The sequence below is a fragment of the Ceratotherium simum genome, chromosome 35 (genome assembly GCF_057802395.1).
Source record: "Ceratotherium simum simum isolate JZ-2026a chromosome 35, ASM5780239v1, whole genome shotgun sequence".
Classification (NCBI taxonomy): domain Eukaryota; kingdom Metazoa; phylum Chordata; class Mammalia; order Perissodactyla; family Rhinocerotidae; genus Ceratotherium; species Ceratotherium simum.
This window is the reverse complement of record NC_141934.1, coordinates 22,584,608-22,611,031: the sequence shown is the minus strand read 5'-3', so window position 1 is coordinate 22,611,031 and position 26,424 is coordinate 22,584,608. Positions and strand designations below refer to the sequence as shown.

The 26,424-nt window shown below is 38.3% G+C and overlaps 1 protein-coding gene across 8 annotated transcripts in view; it reads right to left on the bottom strand.

Annotated features, from left to right (window-relative positions):
- ATXN2 (ataxin 2) overlaps window positions 1-26,424 on the bottom strand; it is a 115,152-nt gene that overhangs the window by 38,630 nt on the left and 50,098 nt on the right. For 7 of the 8 annotated variants that reach the window (XM_087424221.1, XM_087424213.1, XM_087424217.1 and 4 more), the window contains exons 6-14: window positions 16,189-16,313; window positions 14,115-14,206; window positions 13,450-13,647; window positions 11,799-11,977; window positions 9,682-9,891; window positions 6,620-6,802; window positions 4,622-4,819; window positions 4,118-4,225; window positions 3,790-3,860 (exon numbers count right to left, since the gene is read on the bottom strand). In XM_087424221.1, coding sequence (XP_087280347.1) covers window positions 3,790-3,860; window positions 4,118-4,225; window positions 4,622-4,819; window positions 6,620-6,802; window positions 9,682-9,891; window positions 11,799-11,977; window positions 13,450-13,647; window positions 14,115-14,206; window positions 16,189-16,313 — 1,364 coding nt within the window. The remainder of the gene's footprint in view (window positions 1-3,789; window positions 3,861-4,117; window positions 4,226-4,621; window positions 4,820-6,619; window positions 6,803-9,681; window positions 9,892-11,798; window positions 11,978-13,449; window positions 13,648-14,114; window positions 14,207-16,188; window positions 16,314-26,424) is intronic. The other variant, XM_087424218.1, reaches the window with a different exon arrangement.

The window sequence follows — 26,424 nt, the reverse complement described above, 5'->3', positions numbered from 1 at the left end:
ATTTGTGGTCAACTGATTTTCCTTTTTTTTCCGAGGAAGATCAGCCCTGAGCTAACATCCATGCTAATCCTCCTCTTTTTGCTGAGGAAGATCGGCTCTGAGCTAACATCTATTGCCAATCCTCCTCCTTTACCCCCCCTCCGCCCAAAGCCCCAGTAGATAGTTGTATGTCATAGTTGCACATCCTTCTAGTTGCTGTATGTGGGACACGGCCTCAGCATGGCCGGAGAAGCGGTGCATCGGTGCACGCCCGGGATCCAAACCCGGGCCTCGAGGAGCGGAGCGCGCGCACTTAACCGCCAAGCCATGGGGCCGGCCCTCAACTGCTTTTCAACAAGGGTGCAAAGACAATTCAATTCAATGTCTTTTCAACAGAGGGTGCTGGGATAAATGATATCCACATGCAAAAGAATGAATTTGGAACCCTATCTGACATCACCTAAAAAAATTCCTCAAAATGGATCAAAGCCCTAAATGAAACTCTTAGAAGAAATTAAGAGCAAATCTTTACAGCCCTAGATTAGGAAATGGTTTCTTAGATATGACACCAAAAGCATAAGCAACAAAAGAAAAAACAGATAAACAGGACCTCATCAAAACTAAAAATTTTTGTGCTTTAACAGACAACATCAAGAAAGTGAAAAGACAACTCACAGAAGGGGGAAAAAATTTGCAAACCATGTATCTGATGTGAGACTTGTACACAGAATATATAAAGAACTCTTACAACTCAATAATAAAAAGACAGATAATTTTTAAAATGGGCAAAAGATCTAAATGGGTATTTCTCCAAAGAATATATACAAATGGCCAATAAACACATAAAAAGATGATCAACATATTAGCCAACAGAAATGCAAATCAAAACCACAATGAGATACTACAAGGATGACTATAATCAAAAAGACAGTAATAAGTATTGGGGAAGATGTGGACAAACAGAAACCCTCATATGCTGCTGGTGGGAATGTAAAACACTACAGTTGCTTTGACAAATAGTCTGGAAGTTTTCTTCAAAAGATTAAAGACAGAGTTACCATATGGCCCAGAAATTCCACTTTTATGTATACGCCCAAGAGAAATGAAAACATATGTCCTCAAAAAAAACTGAACACTAATATTCATAGCAGCATTATTCTTTTTTGTGTGTGTGTGAGGAAGACCAGCCCTGTGCTAACATCTGCCAATCCTCCTCTTTTTTTGCTAAGGAAGACTGGCCCTAGGCTAACGTATGTGCCCATCTTCCTCCACTTTACATGGGACGCTGCCACAGCACAGCTTGCCAAGCGATGCATCGGTGTGCGCCCGGGATCCGAACCGGTGAACCCCGGGCCGCCGCAGCAGAGGGCGCGCACTTAACCACTTGCGCCACCAGGCTGGCCCCAGCATTATTCTTCCCCACTCCCCCCCCCGCCCCCAAAGCCCCAGCAGACAGTTGTATGTCATAGGTGCACATCCTTCCAGCTACTACATGTGGGATGCGGCCTCAGCATGGCCGGAGAAGCGGTGCCCCGGTGCGTGCCCAGGATCCAAACCCGGGGCGCCAGTAGCGGAGCACCCACGCCATGGGGCCGGCCCCCCAGCATTATTCTTAATAGTCAAAAAGTGGGAACAACCCAAAGCCGCAACAACTGATGAATGGATAAATAAAACGTGGTACACCCATACAACGAATATTATTCATCCATAAGAAGGAATAAAGTACTAATAGATGCTCCAACATGCATGAACCTTGAACACATTAAGTGAAAGAAGTCAGTCACAAACACCACATATTGTATGATTCCCTTCATAAGAAAGGCCCAGAAGGGCCGGCCCCGTGGCTTAGTGGTTAAGTGCGTGCGCTCCGCTGCTGGTGGCCCTGGTTCGGATCCCGGGCGTGCACCGACGCACCACTTCTCCGGCCGTGCTGAGGCCGTGTCCCACATACAGCAACTAGAAGGATGTGCAGCTATGACATACAACTATCTACTGGGGCTTTGGGGGAAAAATAAATAAATAAATTAAAAAAAAAAAAAAAAGGTCCAGAATAGGCAAATCCATAGAGACAGAAAGGAGATTAGTGGTTGTTTAGGATTTGGGGGGAGGGAGGGGCAGTCTGAAAGAAAAGGAAGAGTGACTGCTAAGGGGTATGGGGTTTCTGTTTGGGATAAAGAAAATGTTCTAAAATTGACTGTGGTGATGGTTGTACAACTCTGTGAATATACTAAAAACCACTGAATTGTATACTTTAAATGGCTAAATTATATGATATGTAAATTACATCGCAATAAAACGGTTACCAAAAATATACTAATTCATATGCTTCGAAATAAAAATATTTCTTTCCTTCATAACATAATAAATTCAATGCAAGTATACTGTAAGAAGGGACTGAATGAATAACTGTAAAAAATAATGTTGAGCAGGACCAGCCTGGCGGTGCAGTGGTTAAGTTCACGTGCTCTGCTTCGGCGGACCGGGTTCACGGGTTCAGAGCCCAGGCGAGGACCTACACACCGCTCATCAAGCCATGCTGTGGAGGAAACCCACACGCAAAGTGGAGGAAGACTGGCACAGATGTTAGCTCAGAGCCAATCTTCCTCACGCAAAAAGAGGAAGATTGCCAACAGATGTTAGCTCAGGGCCAATCGTCCTCACCGAAAAAAAAATAATAATGCTGAGGAAATAAAAGCAAATGGGCAAGAATACCCGTAAAACAATATCATTTATATCAAAATGAAGGCTGTGCAAAATAATATCATCTAGTGCTCAGGGATCTATTCACATGCAGCGCAAAGAACTGCACAGGAAGGAAACCCTTCCCTCTGACAGGAGGTTGCAGCTGAGGAGGGCAAGTACATAGCAGCACTATTAACTGTGTTGGAGTGCTTGACATATTAAGCTGGGTAGTAGGCATCTGGGCATTCAGCCATTATTCTTTGTATCATGTCCATGAGTTAACTATAGCTTAAAAAATTAAAACAAGTTCACAACTGTTAACAGCATTAAAGCTGAATAGATAAATGTGCTAAAGTATGAAATAATAATGTAATATTTTGAATGGTGCAAATAAGTCAAGAATGAAGTTATAGGTAATAAATTATTAACTTTTAGGAAGTTAGAACATAGGCTAGGAAAAGGCTGCCTTCTGCCTTTGACTGACTCATCTTTTAAGTCAGTCAATTTTTCAAAGACTGATAATCAGATTTTTTTCCCTCTAAGAAGCTAAGTTTCAGAATGATTTCTTGAGTTGGCCTCAAAACATACCTAGATATGCAAAGTATACTATAGTAAATATTGTGCAAAACAATGAAATAGTCATCCAAGAGAGATTACATTATGTTCAGCAAGTCTTCAGATAGAGAAATGATATTATAGAAAGACGTCTACCACAATACATTTGCACACGAAGTGTAAATCTGCAACTACCTCAGAACACCAGGGTCCAGTTCATCTTCCACTTACCACATCAAATAATTAATGCCTTGGCCTTGCTCTACTCTTCACTGAACAAGATAATCAAATGAACATTAAATAATAACATGTTATGGTGGCTTCAAATGTCAGAATTATATATTCTCTTTCATTTGATATCTGTATTGTTCCTATCAAATCTCATGATTTTAGTCACCTCACTTAAAAGCATAGGCAAAGACAACTTAAAGAATGTTTAGCTTTCTACACACACAGTTCGATGTTTATGGGTGTATATATAATGCATTTTTGTAAATGGATGATATAAAAATTCTTAGTAATGTTTAATATTTATTTTTTAAAATTCTAATTCATTAGTCAATACACACTTACCCTAAAATCATTCTTAAATTTCTTTAAATCATCAATCTGTTTTCTATGTTCAGAAACAACTGGTGATATACCTGTAAAATTAAGAACTGTTAGATGCAGATTTATTTTTAATCTTTAACTTAAAATTCTTTTACGATGGGACGTTAGAAATGAAAATAAGCTCTATTATAAAAATAATAAAAATTTCAATTAATTACAGATTTTATGCATTTAAAAATGCACAAGACTAAGAAAAGTGTTGACCAAAAATATTCCGTATTGGGCATGAGATTAGACATACTCTTTCCTATTTCTACAGTTATACCTGAAGACTTGTTAAAGCTCTAACCTTTATTTTCAGCTTTTGAGAAGCTAGGTGATGTCTCACTGGGCTTCATATTTTCTTTATTCCCTGCAGGAGAGTTCTGCCTCTGATCTTGAAGCCTGGAATCCTTAGCTAGAAAATAATTTTGTTAAAAAATTCAAAGTTAGATAGAAGAAGTGAGGAAAGTAAAATGGGAAAATATTCAACAATTTTGATTTCCTACGTTTTTGGAAAAGAATATTTCCATTCAAACAGAGGGTCTTCTCCTTTGCAGACATATGAAACACCAATAATTTTATTTATATTGATATTTACCACCCAGGAATGTTAACCCTTTAACAACATTCAAGAAAAGCATATTTGAAATTAATAGTATTAAACAACTAACTTCATTTACATAAAATTTTAAATGTGCACTCAAATAGATACCTATGAATAAAATAACACAGCACTTTTCATACAACGTCCAACCTCTAACACTCAACTTCATAAATGACACCATGGATCTGGAAGCCCCTGCTTACATACCCTCAATAGATGGGGTAACAGCTCTGTTGGATGCAGGACTGGCAGGCGTAGGAGATGCAGCAGGAATAGGCATGGCAACAGCTTCAGTTGGAATAATGCCAGCCTGGGGAGAAGCAAGAACTGGCCCACTAGGAGTATTTCCAATACTGTTCTGTCTGGGAGACCTGGGTCTGTGAGTTTTAGGGGATAATCTTGGAACTAGAAGAAAGAGAAAAGTTATCCATTACATTCTCAGCTCAAATGTCACTTCCTCAAAGAGGCTTCTCTGAAGGTCTAGGTAAAATAGTGCTATCCGACCCCCATCCCAATTACTCTTTATCCCATCACCATGTTTTCTTTTCCAATGTCTTAGGCATAGTGGTGGTGATTGAGAATACAAATATCTGAAGAATGACAGCAATTACTAATACCTAAGTAAAACTGTACTTTTTCCTCCTAACTAAATACATTAATTCTAAAAGGCAGTATTTTAAATGAAGTTAGAAACTGGATTTCTAAGGCAGGATAAATGCCACTTTTAAAGATAAAGATAGCAACATTCTCTACTAAAAAGTGAGACTGTTTCTATAAAATAGGTGGGGGAAGAGTCCTAAAAAGTGGGCTTATTTGTTCCTCCTTCAAATAATAAAAAACTCAAACACCTGTTAGCATCTTGCAGCCAATCACATATGTTCTTTCTTGCCATATCAAGATCCACTCTGCATAACTAAGGAAATCGGGGACTCAATTTAGCCAAAAGGGGAAGATAATCCAGGCAGAGGTTCATATTCCACATGACTTCAAAATAAGTACCTAACACATTTCATATTCCATTATAAACCTATTCGTAGAGCTCAGATTCAAAGGTTTATAGAAAATGGTTCAATTTGCTTCACTTTAGTAGTTCTTTACTTTTTTAAGTCACAAAGTCATGGAAGGAAACTATTACTCAACAATTATTTTCTAATTAGCATATAGGGCAAACTTGTAACACTGTTCTGTGCATATCTCTAATAACTATGTTTTTACCCTTTCACCTCTATAATCATGTTGTTACTCTCAAAATTCATTTCCAGATCATCTGAGTAATGTCAAATGATTAATGGTACAACTGAAGAAATAAAGACTTCAGAAATTCTATTTTTTTTGTTAATTTAATTATTTCCTTATAACTGAAGACCAAAGAAGAAAATAGAAAGTGCAAAGGAATTTATAATAAAATTATATGTACGTAAAGCTGAGCACTGTATATCAACTAAAGACATTTAATAGAGTTGGGAATATTTTTGTTTGTTTAAGCTTAAAGATCCTTTTTCTTTAAGGGTCCTATGCACTGATTAAGATAGATTATGACAAAAAAATGCAATTATTACATGCTCAAACTCTCTACTTCAATTATCTCCACAATTATCTAGGAAGCAAAACATTAACAAGCAGTCTTAGCTAATTGTAAGAGCTTGTCAAAGTATATTTTTTTTTACACTTTTATAGCTGCTGTTGGCACATTCCTCCGAGTAATCACAGATAAAACTTGGGCCCCTCATCTGTGTTTGATATTCCTTATAAGGGAAATACAGTCAGAAATTAGTGCCATATACAGATGCTATAGACCCACACAGCAGTGTAAGCCCAAAATAAATGTTGCTAAGAAGACAGGAAATACAGTACCTCTAAACGGTGATACATACTGTATTTGTCTTATATTTGAGGGGTACTTTATACAACTATAAAGAATATTCATACTTATGAACCTCATGACTCTCATCATCAGTCCACAAAGCAGACTAGGCAAATTACTTTACTCATTGAGAAAACTGAAATTTATGATTTGCTCTAACATATAGTGAATAAATGGTAGAACCCAGAATAAAAATACTACAGGTTTTCCAAGTCCTGGTTACTCCACTATTTTTTATACACTTATACTGCCTCAAACAGATCTAAAGCCCAGCCCTTTTCACATCTAGTAGAATTACAACAGGAACATTGTCATTATGCTCCAAGCCAAGTGTTACCTACCCCCGCTGACCACTGATGACCACGTGCCTCCCGCAGGACTGGTCCTTGCTGCTGGAGGAGCAGCGGCTTCACTTGGTGGGGTGTGGGAAACAAATTCTAGGCCACTGGAAATGGAACCCCTCCCAGCAGAAACTCTGTGATTTCTAGGGTGTCGCTGGGCCTTTGGGGACATCCTTGGAGGCCCTAAGAAAGGAACAGTGAACATCACATAAATGCCACAACGTCCATCACTACTTTTCTGCTAAATAGACACATTCCATTCACACACACACACATTCACTCTCTCTCCAGTTTCTCCTCGGTTAAAAAAAAAGAGATAAAACACCATACATATTTCTGGCCACACTCTTTCAGAATTATTTTGTGGAATGACACAAAGTTTTATAAATAAATTTTATTTTATTTCCCTTTAAAGAAAGGGGAGGATGAAATTGGTGGTAAGAAATCAAACAATAAGATGTCATAACTCTTCAAAGATTTTTTTCAATTTGTTTAATCTATATTCATTATGTGTAGGCATATAAAATGTTAACAAGTTATGGCTACATGATGGAACGATTTTTATTTTACCATATACTTTTAGCTTCTTCCCTCAAATTTTCTATAATATATTACTTCTAAAATTATAAAAAAATAACATTTTTAAACAAAAAGCTATTAACCCCTACATTCCTTTGGACTATTGAAAATATATGTCCATACCGTTCTTAAATTTCTCCAAAATCTTAGTTTATCTACCTCTTCTGCCATGGTGATCAATTTTACACCCATGGCTTAAAACAGTCCTCACCTGTAAGCAGCTGCTCAGACTTATCAGGCTGTGAGCTGAAAATTCTACTGTTGAGGCATGACTTGTAAGAAAAGAATGACCGACATTTGGGGAAAAAATTTGCACTATATGAATTGTCAAAATTCTACATCATTACTTCTATCACCCCTCTTTATCGGTTTCTATTTCCAAAGAAGTCTACTGTGCGTTTAAACAAAACAGTCAGGTGAAAACAGTGAAGAGAATGGCTCTCACCAGAGAAGCCTGATAGTGCTAACACCAAGCAAAACTCGTTCTTAATGTCAAAGCAATGCTCCTCACTCTCATCTTGCTGCCAAACTCTTCAGAATGTCAAATTCATTTGTGTCCTCAGTAAGAATTTAATCATGGACACAATCTTAAAAAGAATATTGTTACATATTACAGTTTTTAACTGGAGATATGATTTATATCAAAGAATTATTTAAGAATTGGGTATTCGGGGCCGGGCTGGTGGCATAGTGGTTAGGCGCACACGCTCCACTTCGGCGGCCCGAGGCTTTACAGGTTCGGACCCTGGGCATGCTCTGACGCACTGCTTGTCGAGACATGCTGTGGCGGCATCCCATATAAGGTAGAGGAAGACGGACACCAATGTTAGCCCAGGGCCAATCTTCCTCAGCAAAAAAGAGGAGGATTGGCATCAGATGTTAGCTCAGGGCTGATCTTCCTCACCAAAAAAAAAGAATTGGGTATTTCCATTACTTACACACGTTTTTTACATCCCTTTATAGAAAAAGACCAAGAACACTGGTTGGCATAGCTCAATGAAATCAAACTGTAACTTTAAAAAATTCATTCTTTCAGGTAATATGTAAAATACTTACAGAAACAAAATATACTCTCCTGTATTAAACACAGAAAACCACTATATTTAATAGTTTTAATTCTGAAGTTCACACTTAAAAAAATGTCTCAGTGTCACCTAACTACATGACTAGAAAACATTTTAATTCAAACTAGCTAAGAAGAAAATTTGAATAATGCAGCACCCCCGAATCTGCAGAACCTATATTTTGCGTGAATAGCCAATCCACAAGCAGCCCTTACATCTTACTGTAGTGAAGACGTTCACACTCACTATTGAGTCCTGTTTTATCTAACATATTTAAACATCACTTATTCAAACAATAGACCACAACAAATACTTCAACAGAATTTAACTTTTCATTTAGTGGCCACCATTACAGGCACTTCTGAGTAAGGAAGTCACCTAGAAAATCAGTGCAACGTGCTGTTCAAGGTGAGCAGCTTTAGTCAAGATCACATGACCTCCCTGCTTGGACGGCAACAATTTATTAAAAAGGAGCCAACACAGTTTTTCTCCAGGGAAGCACTTTATGACAGAAAGCTGCATTAGTCTCAACATAAGCTATATCAACTGCAACTTTAACGAACAAATCAGATTAAAATTTTAACATATACTCTGAAATAATATCAAAAGAACATTATCACTCAGAAAGCAGGTTTTTAATTTATACGCCATATTTAAATTAAAATGTAACCTTTCTACAACACATCGATGTATTTGACATGTAGCAATGGTGGATTTAGAACCAAATACTGAACCAGAATTATAGGATTTTATTCTTTTTTTTGACAAGGGCAAAAAAAAAAACAAAACCTAAAGATTCAAAGTCATACGTGGTTTTTATTAACAATTTTATCTTGGATCAAGGATTTCTTCCAGATTAAACCAGACTTTCACTATAAAATATCACACAGCTAACTTCTTTAAATTCCCCAAACATAAAACCAAACTCTGTATTGTAATCTAAGGGCAGACACACAAAGGCAGCTCCAGGAATGTCCCTTTCAACAAGGAGCACCGCTCCTGTCTACGGCCAACAGGCAGGTTCACTAGAACCTTGGCCAAGGAGCTGTACACTGACAGGCTCTACCAAAAGGTGCAAGACTGGGCGAACAAAGCGCAGTTTTCCATTAACCACCGAGTACACTGTGAACTGGGCGAGAGGGCCCTGGGGCAGACCTTCTGCGGCTGTAAAGGAGCATCATTACCAGGCAGAGATAAACTCCCATCCTTACAGTTCAGGATAGTTCATAGCTTCACACACATTTATCAAATTTCTCTCTAATGAACAAAAGGTTAATAGAAATAGTTTTAATAAACTAAAGTTAAAACACGGAAATTATAGGTTATTAAATAATGAAGAGGAAACTATTTTGTAATTATAAACTCACATAGGAGTTAAACAAAGACAAACAAAAACATGAACAAATTGTGGTATTGTACCTTCTGAAGACATGCGTTTAGGCATAGTAGAGACAGGAGCTGGAGAACCATGAGCAGAGGGGTGAGACGGGGGTCTGGATGGCCGCGAGGGGGGCCTGGAGGGCGGCCGTGTAGGGGTGGCTGCCCGAGGTGGAAGAGAGTTGGGACCTGACTGGTAGCGAGAAGGTGGGCGAGAGGAAGGAGATGGGCAAGGCGATGGCCAGGGAACACCTGACAGAACAAATGATATGAAGGAAAGTATAAAAACTAAAGAAAAAAATGAGGGAAAAAAGTAAACAGAAAAAAAAGTAAAATGACAAAAATGATTTCTTGTACATTTTAACCCTTTGAGGACAGTCATTTGATTTGTGATATGTTTTAGCATAACTTAACTGACACAAATTCACATTTTACTTTAACCTCCTTAAAATTAAGTCTGTTTAAATGAATACACGTTCCCAAAGGGTTAATTAGGATCTACACATACTATCGAAGAAGACAGTTAAGACTTTGCCTATTACTTCTGCTTCTGTAACTGTTTCTCAGTAATCAATTGTTAAAAGGAGTATAACATTCACTAGATAACTTCACACAATAAATCACAAAACTCAGGAACAAGATTATTCACTATATTAGTTTCAGCTTTTGAAACATAATGAAAATAAGCAGCAGCTATTATATCCCATTAAAAATGCTGGTTTCTTATAACCATCTGTGATTTTCATCTAGTTTATACTTGAACGTAAGGTTCAGTTTGAAATCTCATCAAGCAAGTCCATTTAAGTAGGAAAAAACATTACTTCTACTATTTTCTAGAGTCACAGAAGTGACAAAGGTTAATATTCATTGCCTTTTCAAAAAACATTTTAATCTTATCAAATTAGAAAAAGAAGCGAGGCCTTCTACATAATTTATGCAGTTAAACACTTATCTAAGCGACTGCTTAATAAACAGTGCAACTACAGAGCAGTCATCACCAAATAAATTGACACTGACGGATATGCACAGGTCAAAATACAGCTAAACATGTAACATGACAGATCACTTACCTTCATCTTAGGAAACAGTCCAGGTCTCCTCTCCATAGGGTTCCACACACTTGAGTATCATACACTTCCCAGCCCCCTTCAGGTTTTTACTTTGAAAGTTCTGTTCATGAATAACTAAAATTCTTTACTCAGTGAGCAAAGAAATTTCACCCCCAATACTAAGTATAGAAAATACTCAAGAGTGTTCATTTGGAGAGGAATTCTGGAGAAAGACTCAATGAAAACAAATGAAATTGGAAACTTAGTGTTCTCTATTTTTCTAAATTTCCAAACTTCAATACCTAAAATTGGATGCCCACTTTTCAAAAACCCCTAAGCTAGTTAACACATTATTGCTATTATTAATTACTGTATTTCCATACTGTCTACAGTACTGCTGCCCAGTATCCCTGACTTATATGAAAGATCCATGATCTATCAGCTATATTCAACCTAGATTTAGAGGTAAAGTAGAAAAATATCTTCCTACTAAAGATTCAAGTTTCTTTTACTCTACTTTAGCTAAACTACAATATCCACCCTTACACTAAAAGCTATTTTTGTTTTTTTAAGCATACTAGCTTCTTTACCTTCTTCACATGACTCTTGGTCATGTCTTATACTACAAGTTACCTCAAATCCTTTCTTGAAGTAAGCGCAATATAGATATATAAACAAACAGTTAATGAAAATGAATCTATATTAACCACTGATTGTTTCACACAGATTAGGATTTTCCATATAAACTATGTCTAAATAATTTTATCATCCAGTGTTTTTAAAATTGAGAACCTACTCAAAGTTTCCAATTTCTTTATATGTGGAGTGTTTTTTGGCCAAGTAAATGTCTCTGGTTAAATTTAGCACTTTATATTAATACTCTGTATTTCATCATACTAAATAGTGCATATGCCAATAACCTATACTAATTTTTACTAATTTTACTAATTTGACATCCACAAAGGTAAACTTCAAATAATTTTGAAATGAAAACTACTCCACAGAAATCATTCAAGGTATGCATGTTCTTACCAACTATGTAAACTTGTAAATAGTCAAAAAACTATGTATTTGATTGATGACATTGACAAATTTGGTCAAAATACTTGCCTCCATTAACTACTCTTTGGTCTGAACCAGAATTCGGGTTGAAATCTGAAGTGTGAGAGGTGGATCTTGATGGCATGGAGCCCGATCCAGGCTGGCCCATACGCGGTGAATTCTGTCTCCCACTTCCCCAGGATATGACTTCTCTATTTCTTTGTCCAGGAGGAATATATTTATTTTCCCTGAAAATGAGAGATCCTCTAAATCATTTTATCCTAACAGGTACCAGGCCAATGAAACATATCTAAAAGTAATTTAGGCGGAAAGGAATGCTTGTCATAAAAAGGTTAAACACTAAACAAACTGCCTCACTCCCAGACACCCCTATTCTTCCATCTTACCCTGAGTTCTAGCCTCTGGCCTTTCCTTTCCCTCAGATTCTCCTCCTAAGCACAAAGATTAACAGATGTGTGTTCATTCTCATCCTACGTGGCCTCCCTATGGCTGATTCTATTAATCACGGTCTGTCTTGAAATTTTCTTCTTCCTTGGCTTTCTCTACACTTTGTTTTCTCTGAGATCTCTTCTTCCTCTGTGGCTGTTCACTGGTTTTTCATGGCTTCAATATCAGCAATGCCGATGAATTCCAAATCCACACTGTCAGCAGTCCCACAGTCTCAACATCTCCACTAAACACTTTGATTAAAATCACCAGACTCTAAGCTGTGAGTACCTTGAAGACAGGATGTATATCTTACTGTACCAGTTATGTAGTAGGTGTTTCTCAACATGTTTAGGAATAAATGAATGAAAGACCTGTGAGCCCCTCAAATGCAGTAAATTGCACAAATGGACTCAGTCTATCTCCCCTCAAACTTGCTCCATGTTTTCTACCTCCAGTAGAACAGTACAACCAGAAATCTGCTTAGTTATCAAATAAGCCTCAGGGTCACCCCTGGTTTTTCTAACCTTTCTATCACCAGTCCTGGTCTAGGTGGCTGCCAGGTTCTCTACTTGAACTGTTTCAGTACACTAACTGGTCTCCACGTTTCAGCCAGCTCTCAGTGTCCCAGGTTCGTGCGCACCGTCCCCGCCTACAAGGTGCTCTTGACCGTGACATGCAGTCCTTTTTTACCTCAGTTCCCACCACCAGCTGCCACCACTGTTCCCTCCACGCACACCCTATACTCCAGAGATATGAAACAACTAGCCTTTTCCAGAGCTAGCCAGGTCCTTCACATGTCTTCTCACCATGCGAGAAATTTCCCTTACTTCTCTTGGAGTGGCAGACAGATCTAATCACAAAACGTCACCTCCTCTGTGAGGCTTTCTCTGATCCCACAAGTCATGCTAGTTCCTCCTCACTCGGGACGTTCCTAGTACTTTGAACATACCTCCAATCTAGCAAATCATATTGAACCGTTATTATGTTATATGCATCCCCCGACCTGACCATTGTTTCTTTATGAGCTCTTCCAGACCCTGGCTTGCTCATCACTATATATCCAACACTTAGTTCCACAGATCTGACACTTAAAAAATAGTTTCCAAGATTACTATAATCTTTTCTCTAACAGAATCTTAAACCAGTTCCATTTGCATTCTCTACCTAAGCTACATTAAAGGAAGATGAAATATAATAATAATAATACACCTTCTCACACAGACCTTGAGTTGTGTATCCAAAATACTGCATCATGATTTCCTTTAAATACCTAGTGTTTATGCTGTGGCCCTCACGTTCACTGGAATTTCTCTGAACTGCTGTGTATTTTTCTTCTTCGCTCCTATCATCATTTTCCAGGGCCACTCGGGCTTTGTACTGGGCACTTGATTCAATTTCTTCTGCTAACTGGTTTGCCCTTGCTTCTCGTTTTAAAAATTCTTCTGAGTTATCCCTTTCTAAGGGCACCCTGAAACATGAGGAAAAGAAAGAGCAAAGTGAGTATTTTAAAGTCAGAATTTATATATCTGTCACAATCAACTATTAAGGGAATTTAGAGTTTGAAATGCTGGTAAAACAGTAAGAGAGTTACAGCGATCTATTTATTTATAAATCAAATTTGAATTTTTTTGTTACCTTTTCCCTAGAGAAATATAACATTTCCAAAACTGGCTAAATTGACTATCCCCCCATAACCTCTACACTTGCAAATCTAGAGTTTTTACAACTTAAAAATAAAATTTGAGCATAACATTAGGGTATAGGTAAAGTACATTTACTCTCTGTTTTAATGGGAATTTATCAGCCTAGGTAGTAACAGGATAATTCTTTCACATAACTGAAAATCCAACAGAAACATTTACTCAACATCATAATTTAAGTTGATGAAAATCAAAGACAAATGCACCAAAATAAAAGCAAACTTTTTAAACTTACGTATATGATGATAAACTGCTATCATATGTAGACACTACACCATAATTTTCTTCATTATACCGAAACATATCATTGGGATCCCATCCATTAGACTAGAAGAAAATGAAGCTCATTTTTCAAAATGACAAAGTATTTGTCATCTTTAATTCAATTCAATCAATATCTACATTAACAATATCTACCATACCATACTAGCAAAATCTAGCAAATTTAAAAAAATCGGCAAAAATTTCCTTTGAAAATGTTTTAAGGAAAAACTTTTCTTCTACATATCAGCCCCTACAAGTTGGTAAATAACTATACAAAACAACTACTTGAGACGTGATTAGTAAAAGTCTAGAACATTTTAGTTACTTCATAAAATATGAGCCTTCAGGTCAGGGTTCTCGCCTTTCCCTACTCCCTATCATTTTTCTATCGATTTACCGAAAACCTTTTTGAGTTGACTGATCATCAGGTCTGTGCGAGGCAAGGGGTGCTTTTGGACAGCCAAAAATATTTCCAGTGTTTTAGGGGAACAAGGGGAGAAGCCAAAGCCTTCCCTGCAGCATCACTGTTTCAAGGTAGGAGCGTGGTACTAGATCTCCACCATCCTCCCCTTCCTCCTGGGCTTGCTCAAAGGGAAGGCAGCATGCGTGAGGGAACAGTCAATCACTGGACAAAGTCACAGGAGCTGAGCTTGAGAACAGGTTTTGCCATTAGCAGTTGTAGGTCCTCAGCAATGGAATTCGTGCCTTGGTGCCCTAACCTGTAACCTCAGCGTATATAATTCTCCAATTCTATGAGAAAACTACCACTCTCTAAAGCTAGACTGCATTCTTTAATCTGTAAGAATCAACCAATCAGTGGCAGAGGCAGGAAGAATCTTCACTGGTAAACAGTATCTGGGTGAACAGTTCTTTCTAATGTTTCAACTCCTCTTTTAAAGCCTTACTGGTGGAAAGGGGCAAAATACATACAGTGCATAATCATGATCCATCTCAGAAGACAGGACACAGCATCATCCAAGCAACGTTGATGGCAACTTCAACACTACAGCTTGCCTCTAAGGTTACCCATCAACCTTGGGTCCTTCTGCGCTACCCCAAATAAGACTATAATGTAATTCCACCACTAAAGCAACTCCTTAGGCCTAAAACATGTGGGCAGGAAATCAGCTACCTATGGAGGCTTTAAAATTACTTAGGTAGTATATGCTCCATGTAAAAACTCTAAACCATGCCGAAAGACACCCAGTAAAAAGTAAAAGTCTTCCAATCCCAGTGTGCCTAGATAACCACTGTTTTTTTTTTTTTTAATAATTTTATTATTTATTTATTTCCCCCCCAAAGCCCCAGTAGATAGTTGTATGTCACAGCTGCACATCCCTCTAGTTGCTGTATGTGGGACGCGGCCTCAGCATGGCCGGAGAAGCGGTGCGTCGGTGCGCGCCCGGGATCCGAACCGGGGCCGCCAGCAGCGGAGCGCACGCACTTAACGGCTAAGCCACGGGGCCGGCCCGATAACCACTATTAATAATTTCTTGGGCACAATTCCAGACAATCTCTACGCATATATAAGAATACAATCAGTATGATCGGCTCTCTCTTTTTTTTAATTCAAATAGGATCTTCCTGTTTTGCAACTTGCTTTTTCTTTTAGTAAGGCTTGAATATCTTTCCATATCAGAATACCATTCTTTTTAGTGGACATGCTTCCTCAGACAAGAAGCCTAAATGTCATACTTTGACCTCACCTCTAAGTCAAGTCAAGACAATTAAGACACCACTTTCCTTAGGCTGCCTTATTCTGCAGAGCATTCAAAGTAAAACATGCCAGCATTTCCAGTTTCCCATGGTTTCCAATTTAAATTTGTAAGTTGATTGTGATTTACTTTAAAAACACAGAAATAATTCATAAGCATCCCAAAGAAACATTTTTCTGTATTTACTGCCTGGGGGGAAGTCTCTATTTATACAATAAAACTGCTGCTTTAAAATATTCACTACAACAACACACTTCAATTAAAACCAGGTGATAGGATGGCATACTACATCACAAGACCATAGATACTAATCGAAAAGATTTTACTTACGACATCATTTTCCAAAGCCTCCAGTTCCTCGTTGGTAGTGAGTTCACCCGCATCCCAGGGCTCCAGGTCCTTCTCCTTGTGTTCACCATTCACTTTAGCAGTGATAGCAGAGTCAGTAAAAGCATCTGCAAAGGACAGTTTTGGTTGAAAGATCATACAACCGGACAATGGGTTACACCAATACACACATGAATTATCAACAACAATGTGTGCTAAAAAATAATGATGGAAAGTGAATTTCTGATATACAACGAATAACATTCACTAACAGTATTGCCTTCAGATGTGTAAAGCCTCTACTACTATCATCTTCAAAAAACTTAATTCAGTAAATGGCATCACAGATGATTATTAGTGAAAGTATGTTTTTCCCATTAATTTTAAGCCACATGAAATACGTTTTAATGCATTCATACAAGTCATTAAATTATATTAAAAATAATTACTTTGTGTTTCAGAAGTGCCCCAGAAAATTTCTATCAATCCATCTAAAATAAGATCTCTTTTGTTTAATAGACCCACTAATTAGATATACCATCAGAGCTCCTGCAGCCAAACATATGCAGATGTTTTTAACTTTCCAAATCCATGTCTATATGCAGGCGTTAGTATCCTAATATACTCTTGCCATTAGTAACTGAAGCCATTCTAAGTGAACCATCCCTTATTTTTCCCTAAAGTCACTCTATTACAAAGTGCAGGCCCTACAGTGTTACCTCTTCCCAGAAGGTTCAGGTAGCAGGACTACCTGGACTTCCTATCAACACTTCCCTCTCTTATTGAGTCCTCTCTTCCTCTGCTAATGTTACTGAGGAGCACTAGCTTGTAAGCGCAACGTGGCATCAATATGTTCAGCTAACAGTAACTATCATAGCTGCTACCCAGCAAAGGAAATTTTTCTCTAGTTAGGAGTTAGGACCCAGCTAAATAAAGGTCCACTTGGGCAATGATAGTGTTAGGAAATGCTTTGGAGATATAGGCTTGCATTTAAATGGTGGGACCCATAAGGTATCATCTAGCACAGGGTTAGGGAGTGATACTTCTGCTGATCTGGCTCTGCTAGAGGGTACTGGCTCCTAATCATGGTGCCCTCATGTGTACTGCAAGCTGCCACCAACAAGGAAGAGGAAGAGAACAATCAACAGCTGTGTCTCCTTCCAAAGAGACAACTCCAGAGGGATTTTTGATTTGGCACTACTTCTTAACTGTCATCGACTCCCTAGTGGGCAAGGTGATGATGCCAAAATAAGAAATTTGACCCAGCAAATTTAGGCATGGCACCACAAGCCTAGCTAGCTCTTACCTCCTCTCATCCCAAACTAGGGGTGGATGGGTGTGTGTGGGTGTGTGTACACGCACACCAAGGAATAAAAGCATAATTGCACCCAGGGGCGTAGCTGCCAGCTCTACCAGCAGCATGGCTCCCACTGCTAGCAATTATAAGAGCCAAGAGCGTACCAAGGGGCAGGCCCAGAACAGCAGGTCTCAACTGGGGGTAGGATGGAGCATTCACTGGAAGATGACTGCATTTTGGAAAAGCTCTCTAAGAGGTTCTAACAGACTGATGCCATCTTCATAATGCCAGCTAGAAGCCACTGACGACCCTAAAAGCTTGGCTTTGTGCAAGACACTCGCCTGAGTCAAGCGCTACTCTATATCATCTTAAAGTTACACAAATCCTTGGTGAAAATTAATTTTGTCATGTGTATTTTCAAGAATTTGAAACACTCCAAGAAAACATCAAATAATAACTTACATTAGGATGCTGAAATTCCCTACTTTAATTCTCACAAAACTAGAACAGAAAAATGAGACAACAGGAAAATTTCAAACCAGCTGTTATCTTCTGCAAGAAGCAACAGGATTAATTTATATTTAAGATCTCATTAATGTTTTAATCACACTAGTTTTTGAAAAGCATGTATTTAAGTGAATAATGCACTTACTTAAATGGAAATTCAGCATTAAAGATAATACTCTTTACTCAAATTAAAAGTCAAAGCAGCAAGAGGTTTTTTTTACAGAACCACATAAATGGACGTTTTCTCACTGCAGGGTATGCGTGTGTGTACGTCAAAATATTTAGGAAAGACTAGGGACTGAGCCAACCCGTCCTCAAATTGAAAGATTGAAATATACAAGAAAAATAGCTTAAACATACTTTTATCGGTATTATTCTAAACAAAATAAACAAGGATTCCTGAACGGGAGCCAATGTAGAAAAGCAAGCATCTAAAACTTCATTGAATCAAGCTTTACTCTTCTGATCACAATTTAGGCTATAAATTTTTCAATATCACATTTTTACCTTAAATCTTCTGTTTACAATATTAACCTTATAAAGGAATTAACTATTCACATGTTGTTACTTAGCATTATGGTTTTCTTTCAAGGTAGAAATGAGGGGAAGAGAAAACGCAAAAGTAAGTTTCTATTAATAACAAATGATATTCTTTGATTTTAAAATTTCCCCCAAAGAAAGTCCCTTTTTGAAGATGAGTAAAGAGTTTAGGGAAAGATGTATATAAGATGTGCAGAAGTGAAGTGTCAGCACAAAATGAGGCTATAGTAACAGGATGCTGGGGGAAAACTCTGGTCATTGTCAGGTCAACACCATATCATTAGCTAGAAGGAAGCAAGACCTGGATATTTCATTCTACACAGTTACCAATATCCACTACTATCAATTCTGAAAATGCTATTTTATTAACTGCCATGTTTGGATTTCTGAAAAAACATTTCTGGTATTAAATAGTACAACGTTGTAGCCAGAATTTCTGCAAAGTTCAAAAAATAAGGGGGCCGGCCCCACGGCTTAGTGGTTAAGTGCGCGCGCTAGCGGCCCGGGGTTCGGATCCCAGGCGCGCACCGAAGCACTGCTTGTCCGGCCATACTGAGGCAGCGTCCCACATACAGCAACTAGAAGGATGTGCAACTATGACACACAACTATCCACTGGGGCTTTGGGGAGAAAAAGTGGAAAAAAAAGGAGGAGGATTGGCAATAGATGTTAGCTCAGAGTCAGTCTTCCTCAACAAAGAGAGGACGATTGGCATGGATGTTAGCTCAGGGCTGATGTTCCTCACAAAAAAAATAATAAAATAAAAAATAAACTAGCTATTATCTAATTGTAACAGTGGGAATCTGTACGTAGATTTTTCCAATGCTGTAAGTCAGAGTATATTAATTTTCCATTATCCTCTATGGTAAGAAACAAAACTATTATAAAAGCAAGATGCAAGAATACAAAGTGACTGTTAGAAAAACGTTACCTGTTTCTGAAGGAACAACAGGTATAGAAAGAAAAACAATAAAAATTATCAGATGAGAAAATAAAGATTTAAATTCTTCAAGGGCTTCATTCCCTGCCTTATAAACATCCAATTTACAAAAATCTCTAGACTAAAGGCAAAAATGGTACAAGATTATCCTCCCCCCATCCCTGAACCCCCCATGCTACCCCCACAGCAGGTGGGCTCTTAACACCTTCCCTTCCTTCTGACTCTAGGCAGAAACTCAGTCATTCTGGGCCAGTGGTGCCACCTGGCGGTGACTGGAAAGAAATGTCTCAAACAATGCACGGCCTCTCTCCCCTCAGCCCCAGACTCAGGAAATAGAATACACGCTCTGCTCCCCAACTTTTCCTCCTTTACCTCTCGGTCAATTATGACTCTGAAAATTCACTCAAAGTTGTCTGAGAATTTTTTAAAGGGTCATAAAAGTAGTGAACTAAGTAAAATGATAGTCACATACTGTAAATTTAAATTTATTAAAACTACAAAATGACATAAAACTAGACGAAACTTAAAAATTATCAGACTTAACATCAGAATCCCTCAATTGTGCTTCCAGAAGTCTTAACCAAAATCCTCAGCTACCTCATTTCATCTCTCAATTAAATGTGCTTTTTCTTATTGAAATTCTAGATAAATAAAAAAATTTATTTCTATGATATTGTTCTGTTTTGATCAATTATTAATACTGTGACTTTTTTCAACGACTTTTAAAAATAGTTTCTCATCATATACCATCAGTCATATGTGGACTGGTCTATACACAATAGAGTATCAGTTACAGTGGTTGCCAACATGGCAACTAAGAGACCATTTATTTATGTTTAGCATTTACTGAGTACCTACAATGTGCTAGTCATCGAGTCTGGATGAGGTGGGGATTCATATTTGACTAAGACACAATATCCCTGCCTTTTCCTGCAGGAGGTCCCAGGTATGGGAGAGTAGTTACAGACATGAAGCAAATCTTTCAGAATCTAATGTGAAAAGTGCTAAAATATGATTAAGAACAAAGTCTGAGGAACACAAGGCTGTGGCTTTACAAGTAACAGCTGATCTAGGGCTTCAAAAACACAAGCAGGAATTAAGCAGGGGGAAGTAAAGGGGCTCCAACATAGACAAGAGTAGCATTTAAAAATAAAATTTTTCCAGATTGTACAAAAGTCCATAGGCTTCCCCAGGCAAGTGAAATCTGGGGCCAGAGAGATTACCTTTTTATTTTATATTCATCTGTTCTGTATAAAATTTTACACTATGAGAATACACTAAACCATTTATTTTATTAGATAGACCATATTAAAGAACAGCATAAAGAAACAAGATTAGGATAATGAGCACCGTAAGGGCCCAGGGTGTATGGAGAGGAACAACAAAATCAAGGCAACAAGTAGAGGCATTGTCTTCAGGCAGGAGGGAGAAAAAAAGAGAGGACTGCAGGGAGATGGAGCACAAGGAGCCTCTAGACTAGGGATTCTTAACCTTTTTTCTTTCTTTCTTTCTTCTTCTTCTTTTTTTTTTTTTGGTGAGGAAAATTGGTCCTGAGCTAACATCTGTTGCCACTCTCCCTCTTTTTGGTGAGACAGACTGGCCCTAAGCTAACATCTGTGCCTATCCTCCTCTATTTTGTACATGGGACGTCACCACAGCATGGTTTGATGAGCAGTGCATACATCTGTGCCTGGGATCTGCACCTGCAAACCTCAGGCTGCTGAAGCAGAGCACACAAACTTAACTACTACACCCCCATGCCGGCCCCTCTTTTTTCTTTTTTTTGTTTCTTTTTTTTTGTGAGGAAGATCAGCCCTGAGCTAACATTCGATGCCAGTCCTCCTCCTTTTGCTGAGGAAGACTGGCCCTGAGCTAATATCCGTGCCCATCTTCCTCCACTTTATATGGGACGCCGCCTCAGCATGGCCTGACAAGCGATGCATCGGTACACACCCGGGATCCGAACCTGGGCTGCCAGCAGCGGAGCGTGTGCACTTAACTGCTACGCCACAGGGCCGGCCCCCCGGCCCCTCTTTTTTCTTTGATCCACGGACCCCTTTGGAACTTTGGGGAAGCCTATGGATTTAAATGCATAAAATACATAGGAAATCAAAGGAGACCAATTATACTGAAATGCAGTTAGCAAAACTAAAAAATCAAATCTGTGCCATAGTAATATATATGCTTCTTTATTAATGCATTAAACAATAAGATCTAACAGCAAATCTAATAACTACTGTAATTTTAGAGCTGATGAACATAAGCAATATTTTGAGATATTCTCATCTATATAAATGATATGAAATTAACTGAGTTCTATAGGTGCTGAAGTCACAGATACTGCTAATACTAGTGGTTTGTTGCCTATACGAATAATGGAAAGAAATGCTAAATTTCAATCGAGGGTTAATGAAAATAAAGATGTAATATTTTTTCCCATCCAAGTTCATCAATGCCCTGAATCCTCTCCATGAACCATTCAGGAATCCATGGATCCAGATTAAATACTCTGCCTATATGTTCTAAAAAGCAGGAAGAAAGAGCATTCTGCCATGGATAAAGGAAATGAGGTAGACAGAATAAGGGACGGGAGGGGGTGCTCATTAAGGTTGCAGAAACAGGTTAAAAAAAGGCTGCTGAGCTCTCCTGAAGCTCCAGCAAGACCTAGAAACCCCACATTCCTAACCAGCAACCACAATGGGATTTTCCCCAGCCACACCCAGCAGACCAGCTACAGGAGTAAACAGAGAGGAGTTTAAAAATGGAAGTCCAGAGGAGGATCAAACAAATGACCTCATTTTTCCATTTTAAAAAACGGAAGGCCAGGAAAGGGTCAGAGAGCCCTGTGAGCGGCAAGAAGAAAGACAGTAGAAGAGTAAAGGTTAGGTTGGCCACGGTCAGAAGAGATCTTGGGGGGCATTCTGGAAGAGAAGTAGTTACAAATGATGACAAAGTCATGAAAGCAAACTGCTAAAATGGGACAGAAATGAAAGGTATTAAGGAACAGAGTTTAGGAGACTAAGTTTCCACAGGAATAGTGTTCTCCTCCAAATGATCAAATTGGAAATAAATTTTTGCAAAACCTACCATTTGCAAACTAACATTTGAAGCTATCAGGGTCCTAGCCACAAAACTATGGGAAACTTGAATGCACTCCGAAGGTATATACCCCTCTGTTTTAAATACCAAGAAGTTACAGTCACATTACAAAATACACCAAACAATAGCACTTGCCAATTAGAAAACACAGGAGCAGATTCTATCCACTTTGAATGACCACAGCTACTTTCTAACTGTAATTCTGGGCCTATCAAGCAGAACTATTTAATATTTAAAATGTTGGGAGTGGTCTGATACACCATGGAGATGAGAGTTATATAACCACAAAACCCAAGTCTTTGAGGTTAGATCCATAAAAGTCAGTTCCAAAGTCTTCCCTTCAACTAGAAACTTTTTAGGAGAAAATGAATCAGTAAGAGCTAGTACAAAGTATTAAAAACAAAACATAGCTCGTTCTGACTTCACACGTGGTAGGGTCAGGGTAGGAAACCAGGGTCTCTATCTGCAGCACATGCGCACCTCAAACAGGCACAGAGCCTTCCCTGCTTGTAATCTCTTCTTGTCCCAGCAGCTAAAACTCACGACCAAACATCTGTCTTTAAAAGTCTTGTGTGTAAATAAGAGCCAGTAGTGGCAAAACCATGACTTTCCACTAGATGGAGATGTCACCATAAAGGAGAACACATCGGTGAGCAAAGTCATGTGACACCTAACAACATTCTACAGGACAGACCAACACAACAAAATTAAGAACAAAAGGCCAACCACCTGCATTTCCACATTTTATAAAAAATTTTAAATACTTTTAACGATAATGTCTTACCTTAATAGAATGTCATTTTTCCCAACAGAGAAGAACCACCTAATCATATCTTTGCCTCTAGGGCACTTAAATAAGGAAAACGAGTTTTGTGACCCATAAGTAGAAAGGGTTTTTTGTTGTTATTTTTGTGAGGAAGATTGGCCCTGGGCTAACAACCGTGCCCATCCTCCTCTACTTTGTATGTGGGACACCTGCCATAGCACGGCTTGATGAGCAGTGCATATGTCTGTGCCAGGATCCGAACCCATGAACCCTGGGGTTATCGAAGAGGGGCACACGAACTTAACCACTACGCCACTGGGCCGGCCCCAGAAAGGGGGTTGTTTTAACCCTGGTTAGCACAAAAATAAATGAATCTCTACGATATGGTATCTTTTAATCCTATGATTTCAAACTGAACTGAAGTCAAGTTGATTTCACACTATTCTTCACAAATACATTGTGTACATAGATATAAATTCATATATGTGTGCATTTCTAACACACACAACAGCTAAGGCAAATGAATTATTTTAAAAAACTTTCACGGGGCGGGCCTGGTGTTCACAGGTTCGGATCCCAGGCGTGGACTGACACACCACTTGTCAAGCCATGCTGTGGCAGCAGCCCATATAAAGTACAGGAAGATGGGCATGGATGTTAGCCCAGGGCTAATCTTCCTCAGCAAAAAAGAGGAGGACTGGCAACGGATGTTAGCTCAGGGCTGATCTTCCTCACACACAAAAAATAAAATAAAATTAAATTAAATTAAAAAAAATAAAAAACTTTCAAATAGGCTGTATGCACGCTCTAATTCTTCACTCCCTTACCCATGTTTCTAACTTTTCCCCCTTATACTAGAATCATTTGGGCCTTATTTTAAAAGTTAACACGAGATTTTGTTTTTTATATTTCAAAAGGGTATTAAAATGCCTACTAGAAGCAATCTTCTGTCAGAAAAATAGACCCTGGGTATGTCATGTTGTAAGAAAGTCGTTTTCAGATTTGGCTACGAATAACCGCTTTCTTGAATTTCCTGGAAATGAGTGGTAATTACGATTCAAATCGCCTATGGCAATATATCTATCTAAGAAACAACTAACTAGTTTTTCCCTTGTTTGGGTATAGTGAGTGTAAAAATACATTAAATTTTAAAAATATCAATTGAACAAATAAATATATCTTGAGTACCTACTATCTGTAAGGCATTATGCTAGACACCATGGGGCATACACATCCTAGCTCTACAAACATGATTTCTAAACGCCAGATAATTATAATGCATTGGGACAAAATATACTGACAAAAAGATATCACACGCTGCTTTGTAAAGCCGACTGTTCAGTGTATGAGGTAGACAAGTGGTTCTCCAACCGTGCTCCACAGAACCCTATGAGTTCCTCAGGGGACCTCAGCAGACAGACGGAAAGCTGAATCAATAAGGTTCTAGGACACCCTCCACTGCTCTCCCCTTCCACTGCCTTGCTGTAACTGCGATTCAACATGAGATTTCATTGTGGGTAGGGGGGATGAACCATTCTGTGCTAAAAATACAATGTAGTCAAGTGTAGCAGCCATTGGTATAGGCAACAAAAACAGACCACAGTGAGTGGGGAAAGTCAGGGAAGACTCTAAAGAGGAAAGATTTAAGCCTGGTCTTAAAAAAGTATCTAAAATTCTAGTGAGGAAGGGAGGTATTTAAGGTGGAGAGTAAATCCTGCAATTCTTTTAAGATAAGCAAGCTGAAAGATGGAAGTAGGATATGTATAGCATGCAGAAAATGATACCTTGGGTCAAGCAGTGAAGTAATATTGAGAATAATGAGAGATTAAGTTGAAAAAGAGAAGTTCCACTGGGAAGGGCCCTGAATGGCAAGGTACAGTGTCCCAACTTTCTTCTGCAAGCAATAGTGGCCACTGTAGATTTTTGAACAAGGGTTGAGATGATATAATAAAAGCTATGCTTAAGAATTTCTTTGTGCTAACGTCCAAGATTGATTGGAAGTGATAGAATCTGGAGGAAAAGATAATTGGGAGATTACAGTAATGTTTGGGTACAAACTATCAATGGGAACAGAGAGGAAGAAAAGAATGTGAATGTGACGTTACCAAGGAAAAGTTTAAAGAACAACGTAAAAGGAAGAAAACAACAACTTTCTTTCCAAACTTAAGCCAAAAGAATCTTGGCATCTGTATTATTTCACTACAAGCAGCTGAAGAAAAAGAATGGATAAGAAAATGTGACTGTTTTTTGCAAGTTCACTATCATGAGCTAAAAGAATAAATCCAGCTAAGCTCAGCCTCTAAAACTCAAATCTATAATAGGTGTTTTATGTGTCCAGTCGTGTAGTAGAGTGAATGACCATTCTACTTTATCATTTGCTTCAAAGGAAGGAAAGTTTTTTGCTTTTATCTCCAGAAGTTGTTTCATAAAATATTCTTACTTTGAAACTACCAAAAAACACAATAAAAATCTCACCTCCAAAAATAAGAATTACAAGTTGTTTTGGTTATTAGAGAGAAAGAATCTTACAAAGCAGACATGCATAAATGGCACTGGGTATCTGTGGAAAATTAATAAATCAGCAACAGGCGCAGAGCAAACATGCTCGAAGTGTGTTCTCACTTTGAGGGGCTCAAAGTTTAGCGCCTATCCTAATGAGAGTCAAAAGAAAGATTTTATATTAGTTGGATATAAAGACTATAAAAAAATACTGCTCCAATCTGAAAATGAAATTGAGAAAAAAATTCCATTTACGATATCATCCAAAAGAATAAAATATTTAGGAATAAAGCTACTTAAATAAACTTGTACCCTGAAAACTACAAAACAATTTTGAAAGAAATTAAAGATGACCTAAAGAAATGGAAAGACATCCCATGTTCTTGGACTGGAAGATTTAACGTTGTTAAGATAGTAGTATGCCCAAACCGATCTACAGATTCAATGCAATTCCTATCAAAATCCCAGCTGTCATGCTGCAGAAATTGACAAGATGATCCTAAAATTCACATGGAAATGCAAGGGACCCAGAATAGCCAAAACAATCTTGAAAAAGAACACATTTTGAGGACTAACACCTCTTGAATTCAA